The sequence below is a fragment of the Monocercomonoides exilis genome (assembly GCF_001643675.1).
Source record: "Monocercomonoides exilis strain PA203 chromosome Unknown scaffold17-1647472, whole genome shotgun sequence".
Lineage (NCBI taxonomy): Eukaryota > Preaxostyla > Oxymonadida > Polymastigidae > Monocercomonoides > Monocercomonoides exilis.
In genome coordinates this window covers 1,213,784-1,228,469 of record NW_027150562.1, presented here as the reverse complement: position 1 = coordinate 1,228,469, position 14,686 = coordinate 1,213,784, and the positions used below count along the sequence as shown (strand labels likewise).

At 39.3% G+C, this 14,686-nt stretch overlaps 4 protein-coding genes across 4 annotated transcripts; 3 read left to right on the top strand and 1 right to left on the bottom strand.

Annotated features, from left to right (window-relative positions):
• Nucleotides 1–505: 505 nt before the first annotated feature.
• On the top strand, nucleotides 506–3,757 carry MONOS_2382fu2383 (uncharacterized protein; the record flags this gene model as incomplete). Its single annotated transcript, XM_067872300.1, has 2 exons — nucleotides 506–619; nucleotides 671–3,757. The coding sequence occupies exon 2, from the start codon at nucleotides 833–835 to the stop codon at nucleotides 3,755–3,757; it is 2,925 nt and encodes a 974-aa protein (XP_067729333.1). The 5' UTR covers nucleotides 506–619; nucleotides 671–832.
• Nucleotides 3,758–4,141: 384 nt separating this feature from the next.
• On the top strand, nucleotides 4,142–9,632 carry MONOS_2384 (uncharacterized protein; the record flags this gene model as incomplete). Its single annotated transcript, XM_067872301.1, has 4 exons — nucleotides 4,142–4,275; nucleotides 4,356–7,881; nucleotides 8,044–8,169; nucleotides 8,310–9,632. The coding sequence occupies 4 exons, from the start codon at nucleotides 4,142–4,144 to the stop codon at nucleotides 9,159–9,161; spliced, it is 4,638 nt and encodes a 1,545-aa protein (XP_067729332.1). The 3' UTR covers nucleotides 9,162–9,632.
• On the bottom strand, nucleotides 9,557–12,783 carry MONOS_2385 (uncharacterized protein). The gene is made up of 2 exons (XM_067872302.1): nucleotides 12,466–12,783; nucleotides 9,557–12,376 (listed from the first exon to the last, which is right to left on the bottom strand). Exons 1-2 carry the CDS (start codon nucleotides 12,763–12,765, stop codon nucleotides 9,809–9,811), a joined length of 2,868 nt encoding a protein of 955 aa, XP_067729331.1. The 5' UTR covers nucleotides 12,766–12,783; the 3' UTR covers nucleotides 9,557–9,808.
• A 24-nt stretch (nucleotides 12,784–12,807) lies between these two features.
• Nucleotides 12,808–14,218, top strand: MONOS_2386 (putative 17 beta-hydroxysteroid dehydrogenase type 3). Its single transcript, XM_067872303.1, has 5 exons — nucleotides 12,808–13,011; nucleotides 13,060–13,130; nucleotides 13,182–13,570; nucleotides 13,632–13,724; nucleotides 13,796–14,218. The coding sequence occupies exons 1-5, from the start codon at nucleotides 12,820–12,822 to the stop codon at nucleotides 14,047–14,049; spliced, it is 999 nt and encodes a 332-aa protein (XP_067729330.1). The 5' UTR covers nucleotides 12,808–12,819; the 3' UTR covers nucleotides 14,050–14,218.
• Nucleotides 14,219–14,686: the final 468 nt, after the last annotated feature.

Sequence of the window (14,686 nt, the reverse complement as noted above, 5' to 3'; positions counted from 1 at the left end):
ATTTTTAGAGTAAACCATATTTAAAAAAATAAAAAATATTTTATTTTAATAATGAATAATGAATTGTTTTTTTAATTATTGGAATCATATGAATAATTTTTCCTCCAACAAAGCAAAGTATCAGCTCACCAATAAACATTTTCATAAATTAAAATCGATAAATCATTTGTTTGGCCCTAAACTTTTCAAAGAATAATATCTTTATATAAATTCGTTTCTTTATCATATGATAATTTGCAAATGAAATTTTTTGAACTAATAAATAATTCCTTATTTATCTTTCTTTCTTTTTTTTTTCTGTCAATTTTATATTTTTATTATATTCCAGTTTTATTTTTTATTTTTGTTTTCAGAGGAAGAGAAAATGAAAGTCATATAATTCACGCCGAATCAAAACCATCAGAATTGCTTTTGTTTTGCATATTTATCTTCAAAGTGAATATGGTTAACTTTTGCAGTTTTGATATCCCATAATTAATTGAATGAAATGAGAAAGAAAACATTTTTTTCTTTTTGTTGTTTTGGTGCATTCATTGGGATTTTATTTTCTTTATTATTCAACTCCAAATATGCTCCAATATTGCATTTCTATTTTGCAAAGTCAATTTCTGGATTCTTTGTATGTATTTTGGATTATTTGAGAAATTAATGCAATTGCAATTTTTCGAAGGCACACGCATTTTTAATTGTATTTTACGTTTTTGTTCCTTACTTATTCTTGAAGGTTATTGCTGGAACAGTGGAAATCAAACAACTTTTGAAAACTTTAGAGATCGTCATTATTATCAATTATTTATTACCAGTTAAAGGAGAGGATAATTATTTAAATTTAATGGCACGGAACATCTTTTCGTTCATTATTTCTATTCCATTACAACTATTAGCATTTACTGTCGATACTTTTGTTAATGATCTTGGAATTCAAGAAAACCAATTGAGAAAGAGGATATTAATAAGCATTGGATTTTTAGTTATTGGCTTTTTCGGAATTATGCATATATTTTCGGCGTTTTCAATTCGAAAATGGGCATGTTTTGAGCCATTTATCAGACTCGATTTAGATCAGAATAAAGAAATTAACCAAGCAATGAATATTCTTGGAAAAGATCCAAAAGACTCTCAAAAATATGTTATACGACTGACCTGGGTCAGTGGATACTGGATGTACTATTGCATACTTCTTGAAATACTACTTGAAGATACATATATTGTTTTGAGCATCATTGTTCAACGAATGCAAACTAAAGTTGAGAAGATAAAAAATTCATTAAAAGGTTTGAATAAAGCATTTGAAGAAAATGAAATCAAATCGAGAAGCAACAAATTTAAGAAAGCGTTTTTTTCCTACTGTTCTTTGCTTGTGAATTATTTGTTTATTGCTATCAATTGGCTGAACCGTGTCTTAGACAATCCAATCAACAAGAAACTTTACAATAACGCTATCTCTTTAGTCTCCACCCTGATTTTTGCGTATTACAACCACATTCCGCACACAAGCCACTTCATACAGAAGAACCCGTCCTTTGCACAATCTGTCTCACATCGCTCTTCCTTCGTCTCCTCCTCTGCCACAATCCTCAGCTCTGTGAAGGATCTTGGGCACCGCCAGCTCCCTTCTCCAGCGCTGTACATGGGTAGCCGCAATTCGATCCTCGCAGACATCGCAGAATTGGCTGACGCTGCAGCCACAGGAGATGCGCACCGCCAGAGATTCCCCAAAGAAGAGAAAGAGATTTATGTCATTCTGAAGATGTGGAGGAGCATATCGCACTATCACATTGCCCTGTTCTTTATTGCTGTGAAGGACTACGTCGAAGCCTTGAGGAACAAGCTGAAGCCGCCCACGCAGCGCGAGCTGGCGGAGCTGAATGACAAGACGTGTGCTATTTGCAGGATGGAGATGGAGGTGGAGAGGGAGAGGGAGGAGGAGGTGGAGAATGAGAGGGAGAATGAGAGGGAGAATGAGAGGGAGAATGAGAGGGAGAATGAGAGGGAGAGGGAGGGGGAGAGGGAAACAGAAGAGGGAAATGAAAGAGAAATAGAAGAGCAAGTTGGAAAGGAGGAAGGAACAGAGTCAAGAGAAGAAGAAGAGAAGGAGGAGGAGAAAGAAGAAGCAAAACAAGAAAATGTCATCTGTACCGCTTTTAATACTGAAAAAGAAGAACTTTCGACAAATTCCGAAGAAAACGATAAATCTTCCATTTTTAAACCGAACATTATTTCGAGTAACAACGAAATGGATGTTATGTGTCGAAAACGGAAAGCACAAAAATTGAATGAAAATTCTTCTCTTCTTCTGCATTTGGAGCAAAGCACTGGAAATGGCAATTCTTTAGAGCAAAATGAAGAGCAATGCTCTGTTGAAGATGAAAGAGATGGCAGAAAAGAAGATGATTCAGCTGTGAATGATGAAAGAATGGACAGAAAGTCAAACAAAAAGGGGAATGACAAAGACAATGACAATGATAAGGATGACATAGATGATAAAATGGATGACAATGATGATGATGATACGGATGATGATGATGATGGTGGTGGTAGTGGTAATGATAATGATGATGATGGAGATGCAGTTATGAGGAGAATTCAACGTTCGGACAGTTCTTTGAATGAAAAGAGAAAAGAAAAGGAAAAAGAAAAAGAAAAAGAAAATGAAATGGAAAAAGAAAAGGAAATAAAAAGAGAAGATGAAAGAGAAGAAGGTTGCATAAATGATGAGGAAAAAGAAGAGAAAAAAGAAAATCGCAAAGAATCATTTGTCCGTCGCTTGTGGAATAAAATACGAAAAAATCCTTCTCATTCTTCATCTGCTTCATCATCATCCTCCTCTTCCTCCTCTTCTCCACCCTCTCCACCCTCCAACCCCCATCCTCTTCCCCCCGAAACCCCCGAAGAATTCGCCTTCCGCCAGACGCTGCGGCGTGCTCCCTGTGGCCACATCTTCCACAATGCGTGTCTGAGTGGCTGGGCAGCTGAGTACAAAAGATGCCCCACGTGCAGCAAGCCATTGACTCGCAATAGAGAGGAAGAGAAGGAGAAGGAAGAGGAAGAGGAAGAGGAGAAGGAAGAGAAAGAAGAGAACAAGAATAAGAAAATAACGAAGATAGAAATGATGGAAAGGGACTTATTTGAACGGAGCAGGATGTTGCTGGAGGATAACTCTGGAGTGCTGACACGCAAAGAAAAGATGCACATTCTGTATATAAATCACGAGGTGATGGAGGCTGTGAGTATTCGCACTCCAAAATTGACATCTTTTCTGATGGAGCAGTCAGATGATTTTACACTGGCAATTATTTTCCCTTGTTTCGTAGAAGTAGCAGAAAAAGAATTTTTGCCTTTGTCATCATCGTCATCGTCATCATCATCATCATCTTCTTCTTCTTCTTCTTCCTCTTCTTCCTCTTCTTCCTCTTCTTCCTCTTCTTCCTCTTCTTCCTCTTCTTCCTCTTCCTCTTCTTCTTCCTCTTCTTTTTCTCCTTCTCCTTCTCCTTCTCCTTCTCCTTCTTCTTCTTCTTCTTCCTCTTCTTCCTCTTCTTCAGAATCTTCAAACATTTCAGATGACACTTCAATTCAGACCTTGCCATCATCCACTCCTGCCAAAAATACCACTCAATCTCAGCTTTCAATTGGCAGACGCATCAAAAACGTGCCATTTTCACGCATCGAAAATCTGCCTCATGAAGACTTCATGTTTGTTGCCTCTGTTCTTGTTGAAGAAATGGATTTGTTTATGAAGAAACAGAAAGTCCTTTGAATTCAATTTTATTTTTTTTTTATAAAAAATTTTTTTGAGAAATTGTTGAGCTTTTCAAAGAACATGTCAAAGTTAAAACTTGCTTGTGTATACTCTTTTTTTGAAAAGATTAAATATTCAATTTTTTTTTTTTTTTTTTTTTTTTTTTATATTTTTTTTTTTTTTTTTTTTTTTTTTTGATTAAATCTTTATTATTGCTTGAAGATTTATTAAACAAAATGATTGGCATTTTATTAACATTAAAAGTTCTTTTTTTCATACAAAAAAGTTCATAAAACTATTGCTACAATTTCTCAATAAACAACTGAAACCTATTTACAAATCAACAAACAAATTTGAAGTTTCATTTATTACCCATAATTAGTTTCTTTCCTCAACAAATTCATGAAAAATGAACTCTTTTTGTTAAAAGACAAGCTAAAATTATTGGAAAAATATGCAGTGGATGAAAAATCGTCTGTACAATTCCCATCTCTTCCAGAAAGACCCAATACATCTTCTTTTCTTCGAACTTCACAGTTTGCTTATTCTTTTTTTAACATGTTATACAATTTGATTTACGAATAATCATCGAAAATATTGCTTACGAATTATTTAGCTTACACAATTCATTCTCTGCAGAGCATAGACCATTTCTTGCAGGCGGAAAACATTCATTTCATGTTCCTCTTGTGACAGAAGGCTATTCAAGTTCTTTTGCTGCAGTCGAGAACGATCATTATGACAAACCTTTACCATCTATTCCAAGAGGTTTTCCTCCAGCACTTTCGCCAAATCCATCACCAGCACCTCGAACATCATTTCTTAGAGGTCCTGTTGAGACATTATACTCAAAACAATTTGACGCTCAATCATCTCTTAATTATGACAACTTCTCTGCTAATGGTATGCGACATTCTCTTTCCTCATCAAGCACACAATCATCAATGGGAAAAAATATGTTCAAACGGACAAAAGAAAAAGCTTCTATTCTTAGTAATTCGTTGGTTGTTTCTGGAGAGTCAGGTAATTCTGAAAATCAAAAAAAGAGAAGCCTAACATTACGATCGAAAAATGCACAGTTGCAAGATGAAGAGGATATGCCTTCGAGTAATTTTATTCCTTCCCGATCGATTTCTCCACAACAAAGAAACTTTTCATCCAAACACACTTTCACTGATAATTTGAAGGAAAATTCAATGTCCCAAAACTTATTATTCCCTTTTCAAACACCAGTTATCTATTCGACCCCACCTTCAATTCCATCTTCCCCACCACCTCCTCTCCGCCGTTGCATTGAATCCACATCTTCCCTGTCTCCAACACTTTCACCTTCCCTCTTCTGCCGCCCTCACACGAGCATGGACGATCGGAACTGGCGCGCAGAAGAGCGCCGCATCCGCTACGCTGCGTCTCTGAGGCAAGAATCTTCTGTGCCTTCAGCCACAGCGCTGTTTTGGAACAAGCCGAAAGATAAAGACCAAAGCAACTCACCATGGCGTAGCCCTAACTCCTGTTCAATAGACACTGCAGACAGCAACTGCACGAATGAACCAGAAGAATCAGATAAGCTAAGCACAGAGGAAGTGAGAAGCACGTCTAAAGATTGGGAAGGGCAGAGCGGAAGATGCAGCGCGAATGCTTTGAATGAGCAAGACGCCAGAGAACTCAAAGACTACCTCAAAGCCACGCATATCGACGGAGAAGCAGCTACGCGCCAGCTGTCCAGATCAAATCGACTGTCAATGTCTACATCTCCAACACCTTCTTCTCCGTCTCCGCATTCTTTCACACGGCTGACCTCGCCTTTGCGCCCCACTGCTCCACTTCGGCAGTCTGTGTCGTCTTCTGCACTGTCTTCATTTTCTCCTCTCAGACCTCCAGCAGACTCCGCATCAACCCGATCTCATCAGTCACAAGAGGCTTCTTCGGGTCTTATTCCTTCTGCCTCTTCTGAAACACTGCAGCGGAACCCTTCGCTTCGGAGCGTCCACAAGCAGACAGCATCTGGCCTGTTTATATCAGACACAGTCTCTCGCTATCCCCCCCTCGCCAGTCAACCGCTCTCACCCACAATGTCCTCCTCTTCTACCCATCTTTTCTTTTCCATGACGCCCACTTCAGACGCACCTGCGCCGCTGGGCTCGTCCGCCTCTGCCCTCCACGTGCACCCGATGTCGCTGTCGCAGTCACTCACATCGCTCTCTGCATCCACCCCAGTTTCGCTCCCTTGTTCAACTGTCACTTCTCCCACCACACTTTCACCGACTGTCACGCCAGCTGCTGCTTTTCCCATCCACTTTGAGCGTCCGATGTCGCTGGCTGCTGAATTTGCATCGTCCCTTTCTTCACAAAACATTAGAGAAATGCAAAAAGCGCTGATGAAGGACTCAAGTGATAGGAAGGAGAGCAGCAATAGAGCTGGTTCGCAAGAAGAATTCTTTCCTTCTCAACAAAATGCCCAAAGAGAAGATGATACAATTGCTGAGGAAGAGAATGCAGATAACATTCCAATAGATGAAACAAAAATCAAAAGTCGAAGTTTCAATCAAACAAACACAACAAATTCAACGTCATCAGCAAACAACACCACGCAACTGTCTCATTCATTGTCCCGGTCTCAGTCCCAGTCTCAACCTCAGTCACTTTCATCAACCACCAGACAACACAGCACATCCCGATCCACCGCCACTCTCGCCTCTTCCACATCTTCTGCTTCTTCTTCAACCAGCTCGCTGTCAAATGCACCAACACCGTGGGTGATTGACGAGTCGGAGTTGTGGGAGCAGCTGCGGGTGAAGATTGCCGAGTTGGAGGAGAAGAACCTGCTGATGGCGACGGATGTGATACTTGTCAGCGACTGTAAGAAGATGATGGATGCGTATGTGCACCAGCTGACGCTGTTCTTGAAGGACAAGCTGGCTGGCATCAACTCGAAGATGAGGGAGAGAGAGAAGGAGCTTCAGAAGAAGAGCGACGAGCGAGTGAGGGAAGTCGAGAAGTTCTACCAGGCGAAGCATGAGCTCCTCACAAGGAGATATTTGGAGGTTAAGTCAAAAGGGACACAGAACAAGCAGCTCAACACACAACTGGAGCAATTGCAGGAGAAGTACAATGAGCTCACAAAGGAGCTTGTCAAGCAACAGCAAAGCAGCGAAGAGGAAGAGGCATCGCTGCGGATGGAGAATGAATATCTGCTCAACCAGCTGGAGGCTTTCAACGTGGCACAGGCAGACGCAGACACACAGACAGAAGAAGAGGAAGAAGAGCACATTATTGAACGGGAAATGGAGCAGCCAGTTTTGTCGCTGCACTCACGCGCCACAAGCGCCTGCAATCTTCTGCCGGAAAAGCCGATGTGCGATGACTTTTGCGGGCAGACAGACTTGGCATTGCTTGATGAACTTGTAGATAAACTGGAAAGAGAGAGGGAAAGCGAGTTGGAGCAGAACATGGTAAAAGAGCGCGAACGGGCGCGGATTCTGAAGCGGCAGAGCAAGTTGGAGCGGGACAAGGAGAGGCAGAGAGAAGAGGCCCGCAGGAAAGCAGAGGAAGAAAAGAGGCGGAAGGAATATTTGGAATCTCTGAGGTCTGAGTGCATCCAGGCATTTGACACAGACGGCAGGCTAATTGAGATGATGACGCAGACTGACCCAGAGCCGGTGGTTTTTGTGCCGGAGCTTGTAGATGCAGCGACGCAGCTGTCGCGTGGAGAGCTGCAGCTGACAGAAGCGGAGCGAATGGAGGAGGAGATGAAGAGGAGGACACTGCTGGAGGCGATGCTGGCAGTGCGGCCGCTCACATCAGAGGACGAGACGCAGACAGAAGAAGAGCTCCTGTTTGGGAAAGAAGGAGATGAGGCAGATGGTGCAAATGCAGCCAATCCACACGAGTTCAGCAGAGAGGAGTTTGAGTTCCGAATGGCACAGCTGCGGATGAAGGAGGAAAAAGCGAACAAGGCGATCCAAAAGACGGTTTCGGATATTTCGCAGCAGGTTGGGTACCTACAGAAGGTGATTGAAGAGGTGAAGACGATTAACGAGGCGCTGTCTGTTGATGTGTGCTGCCACTCGTGCTTCCAGATATTCACTGAGCCTGTTACATTCATTCCCTGTGGGCACACCGTCTGCAAGAAATGCGCACTGGTATGCATTGTGTGTGTGTTGCGTATGTGTTGAGGAAAGGTGATTGATGTGAGTTTATTAATTGATAGTTGTTGGTTATTGGATAGATTATTTATTTTGATTTCTCATTGAATTTTCTGTCTTATTGAAAAATTAACTATTTCTTTATTTTTCTTTTTTAAGAAAAATTTGCTCGATGGGAATCCTCAATGTGAGCAATGTGTGAGCACAATCAGTAGAGGATTCATAAAAAACTTCGTTGCAGAAATGATGGCAAGCCGCGAAAGCGTAAAGGATATTAAATTGAAGGTTCATTTTTTCTCTCTTTTATTTTTCAGTATCTTAATTTTTATTGTGAAATATACATTTCATCGATTCTGCTAATTCTTTTTTCAACGCACCCTCTTTCTCTTGTTAACCATTTCAATGAATCATCCCTTTCACAACAGGAACTATCCACAATGCTGAGCGAGCTTGTCAGCACACAAAAAGTGCTTGAAATGCAAGTGAATCGCGATGCCTCGAGCTTCGAAGTAGCACCGGCCCTGCTTTCGCACATCCGGCGTACGGACTCGTCTTCTTCACTCAACTCTTTCTCTTCTCAGGACTCTCCCGCCTCCACTGCGCGCTCCCACCTCTCCCGCCGAGGCAGCTTCAATGCACCCAGCCGGAATGGAGGTTCAGGTGCAGCAACGCAGCAGAAGCACAGCGGCCTTTCACTCGTCCGCCACAATTCATTTTCGCGCCTACGCCGCACAAGTTCCACGTCTTCCCTGTCAAATTCACCATCGAAGCCTTCGGTTGTGCTTCACTCGCCAGCAACCCCTTCAAATCTCAGTTCTTCTCTTTCGTCGCTGTCACAGCTGTCAGAATCAGAAACAGTTGTGGAAAGCGAAAGCAATCCGTATCAAACGAACTTGATGGAGTGTGAGATGACACCGCGTCAATTTGAAGAGAAACAGAATTCTCTTGTCAAAAACACATCAGACCAATCATCGCCTTCTTCTTTAATTCAGTCCGATCAAAATTCTAATGAAATTGAAGGATCTTTGCCTCAGCAACAACAAGAATCTTTGCATCATCCAGCAGATGAAACATCTCCAAAGAAGAAGAAAATGAAGACGGGAACTCAGCAACAACAACAACAACAACAATTGCAGAAAAAACAGCGAGGCACATCTTCAAATTCTGCTTTGTCGCATTCGCCTCAACTGCAGCGTGCGAACAAAGCAGCACCGTGGAGAAAAAGTCCCACCCCGTTGGATCTGAGCAAAGGGAAGAGATCTGTTTCTCGCAATTGAAATTTATTTCTATGCTTTCTGCTGTGTTTGTGTGTGAAATGGTGAAATTGATGGTGATTGCTTAAAGATTGGATAATCATTATTTTTTACATATTAAGTGCTCGTAATTTTGCATTAGAGAAATTCAAACATTTCAAAGTTTATTCTATTATTTTGACAAGTTATTTTGAAAGTCTTAATTCATTCTAAGTCTTGGAAAGATGCTCATTATGCAACTCTTTTTATCTTTTTGACCTTTCATGTGTGTTTTTCGTTTTGATATTCGTCCACTTGTATGTATGTAGCTGTTTTTTACAAATAACGAATTTTTTTGATATTTCTTTTCTCTTATTAATATCTTTATTATTACAATTGTTTATACTCATTTTAAAAGTTGTATGTTGTCATTGATTGTTTACAATCTCTTAATGTATTTGCTTATTAAAATACAAAGATGGATGAAACAATTTCAAAAAGAAAAAATAAAAAAAACTTATTTTTTTCATCAAGTGCGAAAACAAATATCACATTCATTTTAAAACATGATTTAACCAATCAACCAAAAAAGCGAACGCATTTTTACAAAATGAAAAAAACATGAACAAATTTCTGAATTAATCCCAATAAAACTCAAAAAACTTTGTATTTTCAAAGAAAAAGAATGAGAATCATGATTCAGGTTGTTGAGGAGAAAAAGATGAAGTGTCTTCTTCCGAAGGATAAGGAAGTTCTCGTGCAAAAGTTCCAACCTCAGAACTCTCTTCATCAGAATCATCTGAACGGATTGGCAAACTATCAGAATTATCAGTTGAATCATTCCTTCTTTCATCAGCCAAAGCCCTTTGGCTGCGCCTTCTCATTACTGGACTGTCTTCATCGTTTGTCTCTTCCTCGTCTCTTCCTTCTTCATCCAACAATGCAATGTGCGATTCATCCTGATAAACTGCCACAACTGCTTCAGCAATATATTCTTGAATATGTTCTTCCTCCTCTTCCTCCTCTTCCTCCTCCGCTTGCTCCACTTGGTTGTTCTCCTCATGCAACCAGAATTGGTGCACTACCCCATTCTCATCAGCATCATTGCCATCATCTGCCGCAATTGGCATTTGAGGGGGCTGCTCATCCACTTCATCGTGTGCGTTATGAACAGGATGTGCATGATGATGTGCTCCACCGTCGTTATGTTCTCCAGCTCTTCTTCTGTGCCTCATCTTCCATTCCAAACCTTCAATCCCACAAAGAATAAGTAGCAAGGCTGAAAGCAGCGCAAGAAATGTGACACAGTTATGGAAAGTCCCGAAAATTGCAGGAGAACGGAATCGGATGAACTCTTCGAGAAGCAAAATGAAAAAGGAAGCGATCGTCCATAGCCTCAGCGAGTTGTTGCTGTAAAACACAAACAACGCACAGAATTCAAACAAAGGAACTATCACAAGGATAACTCCATCAAATTTACTGAATGCATGAAAAGTGACTTTAGCAGTGCGTGCAGTTTTATGTGTTTTTGTGCTAATACGTGCAGAAGAAGAAGAGGATGATGAAGGCGAGAAAGGAGATGAAGTGTCTAACTCCGTCTTCATCGGTGATGTGCGAGAGAGAGGAGAAGAAACAGACAAGAAATCATCAGAAATGATTGCCAAGATCACAAGCAGCATCAGAATTATTCCATTGCAAATTGACGTGAGTATCAACGACTGCTCCTCTTCAACAAACACAACATTCAGAAACCGCCACAGCATAGTTTGGTTGTTGTTCTGGGTGATTGCGCCAAAAAGATGGCGAGTCAGAGCAAAACGCTGGATGACACGCAGCACCAGCCATGCAGCAAGCGGCAGAGAAAAACGAATCAAAAACACTTTGACGAAAGCATAGATGAACTGCATGATTGTTGAGGCATATTTTTTTTGCTCTGTCTTGTCTGAGACGATGAACGATATAAGTTTTGAGAGAATGCCCACACCAGGAAGCCGGTCGCCTTGGTTGTCCGTGTATTTCAACAAGAATTCGCTGACATGCTTTGCTGTTGTCGGATTCTTCTGCATTGCTATGGGCAGCTGCATCGTAAGCAACATCTCGTTTTCATCAAGTCTTTCTTCGAGCCTCTTCAAATGGGCGGCTTTTTCAGAAGAATTAATATCATCTTTCATAGCATTTGAACCATCACCAGTTTTGGAAGAGTTGTCATGCGACAAACTCTTTTGCTCATTTTCGATATTTGAAGAATTAATTTTGTCATTATTGTTCATTTCCTTTTGAATTGCATTTCTTTCTTTGACACTCGCAGAAAGATCAGCTATTTCACTTTTAAGTCTCTCTCTTTCAACTAGCAACTCCAAATAATTGTCTGAATGCCAGCTGCTGTGGTTCTTTCCATCACTATCCTTTGGAAAAATTAGATTTCCATGCTCCACCACCGCAGCTTTGAACTTCAAAATCCCCGAATGCCCAACTTCCTCTGCGATAACAGACGCAAGCGGCGATGGAGACTGGCAAAAAATGGATGGCAGAACCACTCGGCAGACAACAACAGTAAACGGCCTGTGAAACGGAAGAGATGGAGAGCATACATTGAAAGCTCCCATTATAAACGATGACATATCGTTTCCTTCATATGCAATTTCTGTGATGCTTTTTGGTTCTTGAACTTTAATTTTCTCATCATTTTTGCTGTTTTCTTTGCTTGGAATCACATTTTCTGGAGATTCGCCAGATTTAAGCACTTCTTTTGTTGCTTCGGATTCGGAATTACTAACAGGCTTATATAAAAAAGCATTTTGAAGTTCATTTAAAAGAACAAAAAATGCTGCGATGGGCTTTTCAAAAATAGGTATTTGGGCAATGATCGACTTTTTTCCAAAAATCGAATTTCTATTTCTCTGTTGAAACTGCTGAGCGTTCGAAGAATGTTCATCGAAATTTCTGTTTTCAGATCTTGGTGCAGGTTGCTTGTATGGGGGACGAATAATATCACTATATTGGCTTTTAGGATTTTCTTTGGAAGCAATCCAATGAAGCTCTTGCTCAAATTTCATTCCTCTTTCTATCAATTCAGTTGTTGAAATTGGTATAAATTGGGCTCGTGTCAGATAAGAAAATTGAAGCCAATAATCCATAGCACTTTGTGATTTTGAATAATAAAATGTATTTGAATATCGAGGTGAGTATGCGTCAATTAATGAATTTATAAAATCAATTGTGATCTCACTTCCTGTAAGAGTTCGAAGAGAATGCCTCATCTGAAAATATGTTTTGAAAAAATAGAACATGAACATCAATAAATTCATAGAGCAATAAAAAATTGTTTACTACAAAAAAAAAAACAAACAATTGATGATAAAGTTCTATCCTGTGGAATATTTGTCAAAAGACCATATGATCCAATGACTTCGATTTGCAATAAATCAAAATCTCCATATTTCAATAATTGAAAAAATTCTCTATTAAAATACTCTTTCTTTGGATGCTTCAAAAATTGTTCATTTAATGATAAAAGCATCCAAAAAAGGAGAACAGTCACAATGCACAAAAGAAAGACAAAAATCTGGCATAGAGCATGCTGAGACGCTTTCACTAATTTATTATGAATGCATTTTTGTATTTCCGCATCCATAATAGTCGCAGCCATTAATCATGAAAATATATTATATATCCATCGTTCCCGTAACTTTTTTATCTTTCAATGATTGGATTCATTTTTTATCTTTGTGGATTTTTGTTCCTGTTTTCGTTGTTATCGTACATTATACCTCAAATAATGATTTCAATATTACCGGAACAAAACCTCAAAAAGCGCTACGGAAAATCTTGGGCATTTATAACTGGAGGTTCCTCTGGTATTGGAAGATCTCTTGCATTCAAATTAGCCAAACAAGTTTGACTTCTTGTTTGTATTTAAAATGCTTTATGTAGAGTCTCTTAGGGAATGAATTTGATAATTGTTGGAAGAGCTGGTGAAAAGATGGAAAATACAGTTCATGAAATTCAAACAAAGTTTGAACAATTTGACAAAAAGTTCCAACCTTAAGTTATTTAAATAAATAGATTTAAAGATATTCAAGTCAAGTCAGTGTTCGCAGATTTGTCAGCAGATCCAGTTGTCACAACACAAGCTGTGCTGCAACAAATTGAGGGATTAGACATCAGCTTCATTGCATTGAATGCTGGTTCTGGAGTTCCAGAGCGAATGTCAAGACCAAACGCAAAGAGTCTTGATCTATTTCATTTGAACATTGTCACGCATCAACATCTTTTTAATGCATTGTACCCTCAATTAGCAAAGAGGCCAAAACAAAATAATTCAAAATTCCGTGGGGGTGTATTGATAACATCTTCCGCAAATGCAGTGTTCACTGCACCTTTTGTTGCAAGTTATTCGGCTGCTAAAGCATATCAACAACATTTTGCTGAGTGTCTTTCTTTAGAGGCAAAAGGTTTATCAGAATGAATTATTCCAAAATTCGTTTTAATTTTTTTGCTTTTTTTCTCCTACAGTTATTGGCATTGATGTCGTTACAGTCGTTCCTGGAGGAGTTGCCACACGCTTTCATATTGATGCACCACCCACAGATATTAAATTGCCTGCTCGTTTGATTCTTTTTTCTTCTTATTGGTGTTGCTTTTTAAAATGAAATCGTTTGTTTATTTTGATAAAACAGCAACGAACGGTCAGCATCCTGATGCTGTTGCGAGCAGAGCACTATCTTCGCTTGGGCGCTTCGTTGAATGCGATTCTGGATTGATGCCATTCGGCCTTCGCATTCTTGCTAAAATTTTTGACAGGAATATCTTGCTCAAAATTATGATGGCTGTGCTTCCAAAAACTTCATTGATTACACCATATGTCGATGAAAATGGAAATGATAGAGATGCAGTTTACCCGGAAAGCTCAAACAGCAAATCTTCTGAGTAATTATTTTTATTTTTTATCATTTGTTTAATTTTTTGAAGAAAATCAACTGATAAGAGTGTATTACACAAATTATATTTTGTCTTGTTGAATTTATAAAAAACCAAAATGTCTACCCATAACATAATATTTTGGCTCTCAATTATATAATAAATTATTCTCGCTTTTTAAAGATTAACTTTCTTTCACAATAAAAAGTTCATATTAAATGGAATTTATACAGTGCTTGAATTCGCAACAGCAAAATGAATTTTCTCTTCAGGAGTACTCGATAAAACAAGTAGACTCTTTGAAGTGCTCATTTAAACGTAATTCTCTGAAAATGGCAATCCTTAAGCCAATTTTCCAATTTGATGCTCTAACAACCGCTGAAGTGATTCCATTTTCAGCATACTTTGCGCGTTCAATTGTTTTCTCAGAATGGAAAAAAAGGCAAAGTAAATATGATTTAAAAAACACTTCACTTCTACATCTTCCAACATCAAATCATCTTCCTGAACAAAGCATTCCTTTCCTGGGATCGGATATATTTGAAGAAAATTCTTCGGCTCACTCTTTTCCTTTTTGGATTCCAGAAGAGAACAAAGACATCTCAAAAGTTGAAGAGCTAAAGTCATGCATTTCTTTCATTTTATGTAGA

What these genes read in the sequence shown, in the direction of transcription:
- MONOS_2385 (XM_067872302.1), bottom strand. Translation starts at nt 12,765, where the DNA reads ATGGCTGCGACTATTATGGATGCGGAAATACAAAAATGCATTCATAAT. An exon ending in ATAGAACTTTATCATCAATT is followed by an intron (nt 12,377 to 12,465) that starts GTTTGTTTTTTT and finishes ACATATTTTCAG; the next exon opens with ATGAGGCATTCTCTTCGAAC.
- MONOS_2386 (XM_067872303.1), top strand. Translation starts at nt 12,820, where the DNA reads ATGATTGGATTCATTTTTTATCTTTGTGGATTTTTGTTCCTGTTTTCG. An exon ending in CATTCAAATTAGCCAAACAA is followed by an intron (nt 13,012 to 13,059) that starts GTTTGACTTCTT and finishes AGAGTCTCTTAG; the next exon opens with GGAATGAATTTGATAATTGT. An exon ending in AGATATTAAATTGCCTGCTC is followed by an intron (nt 13,725 to 13,795) that starts GTTTGATTCTTT and finishes TTGATAAAACAG; the next exon opens with CAACGAACGGTCAGCATCCT.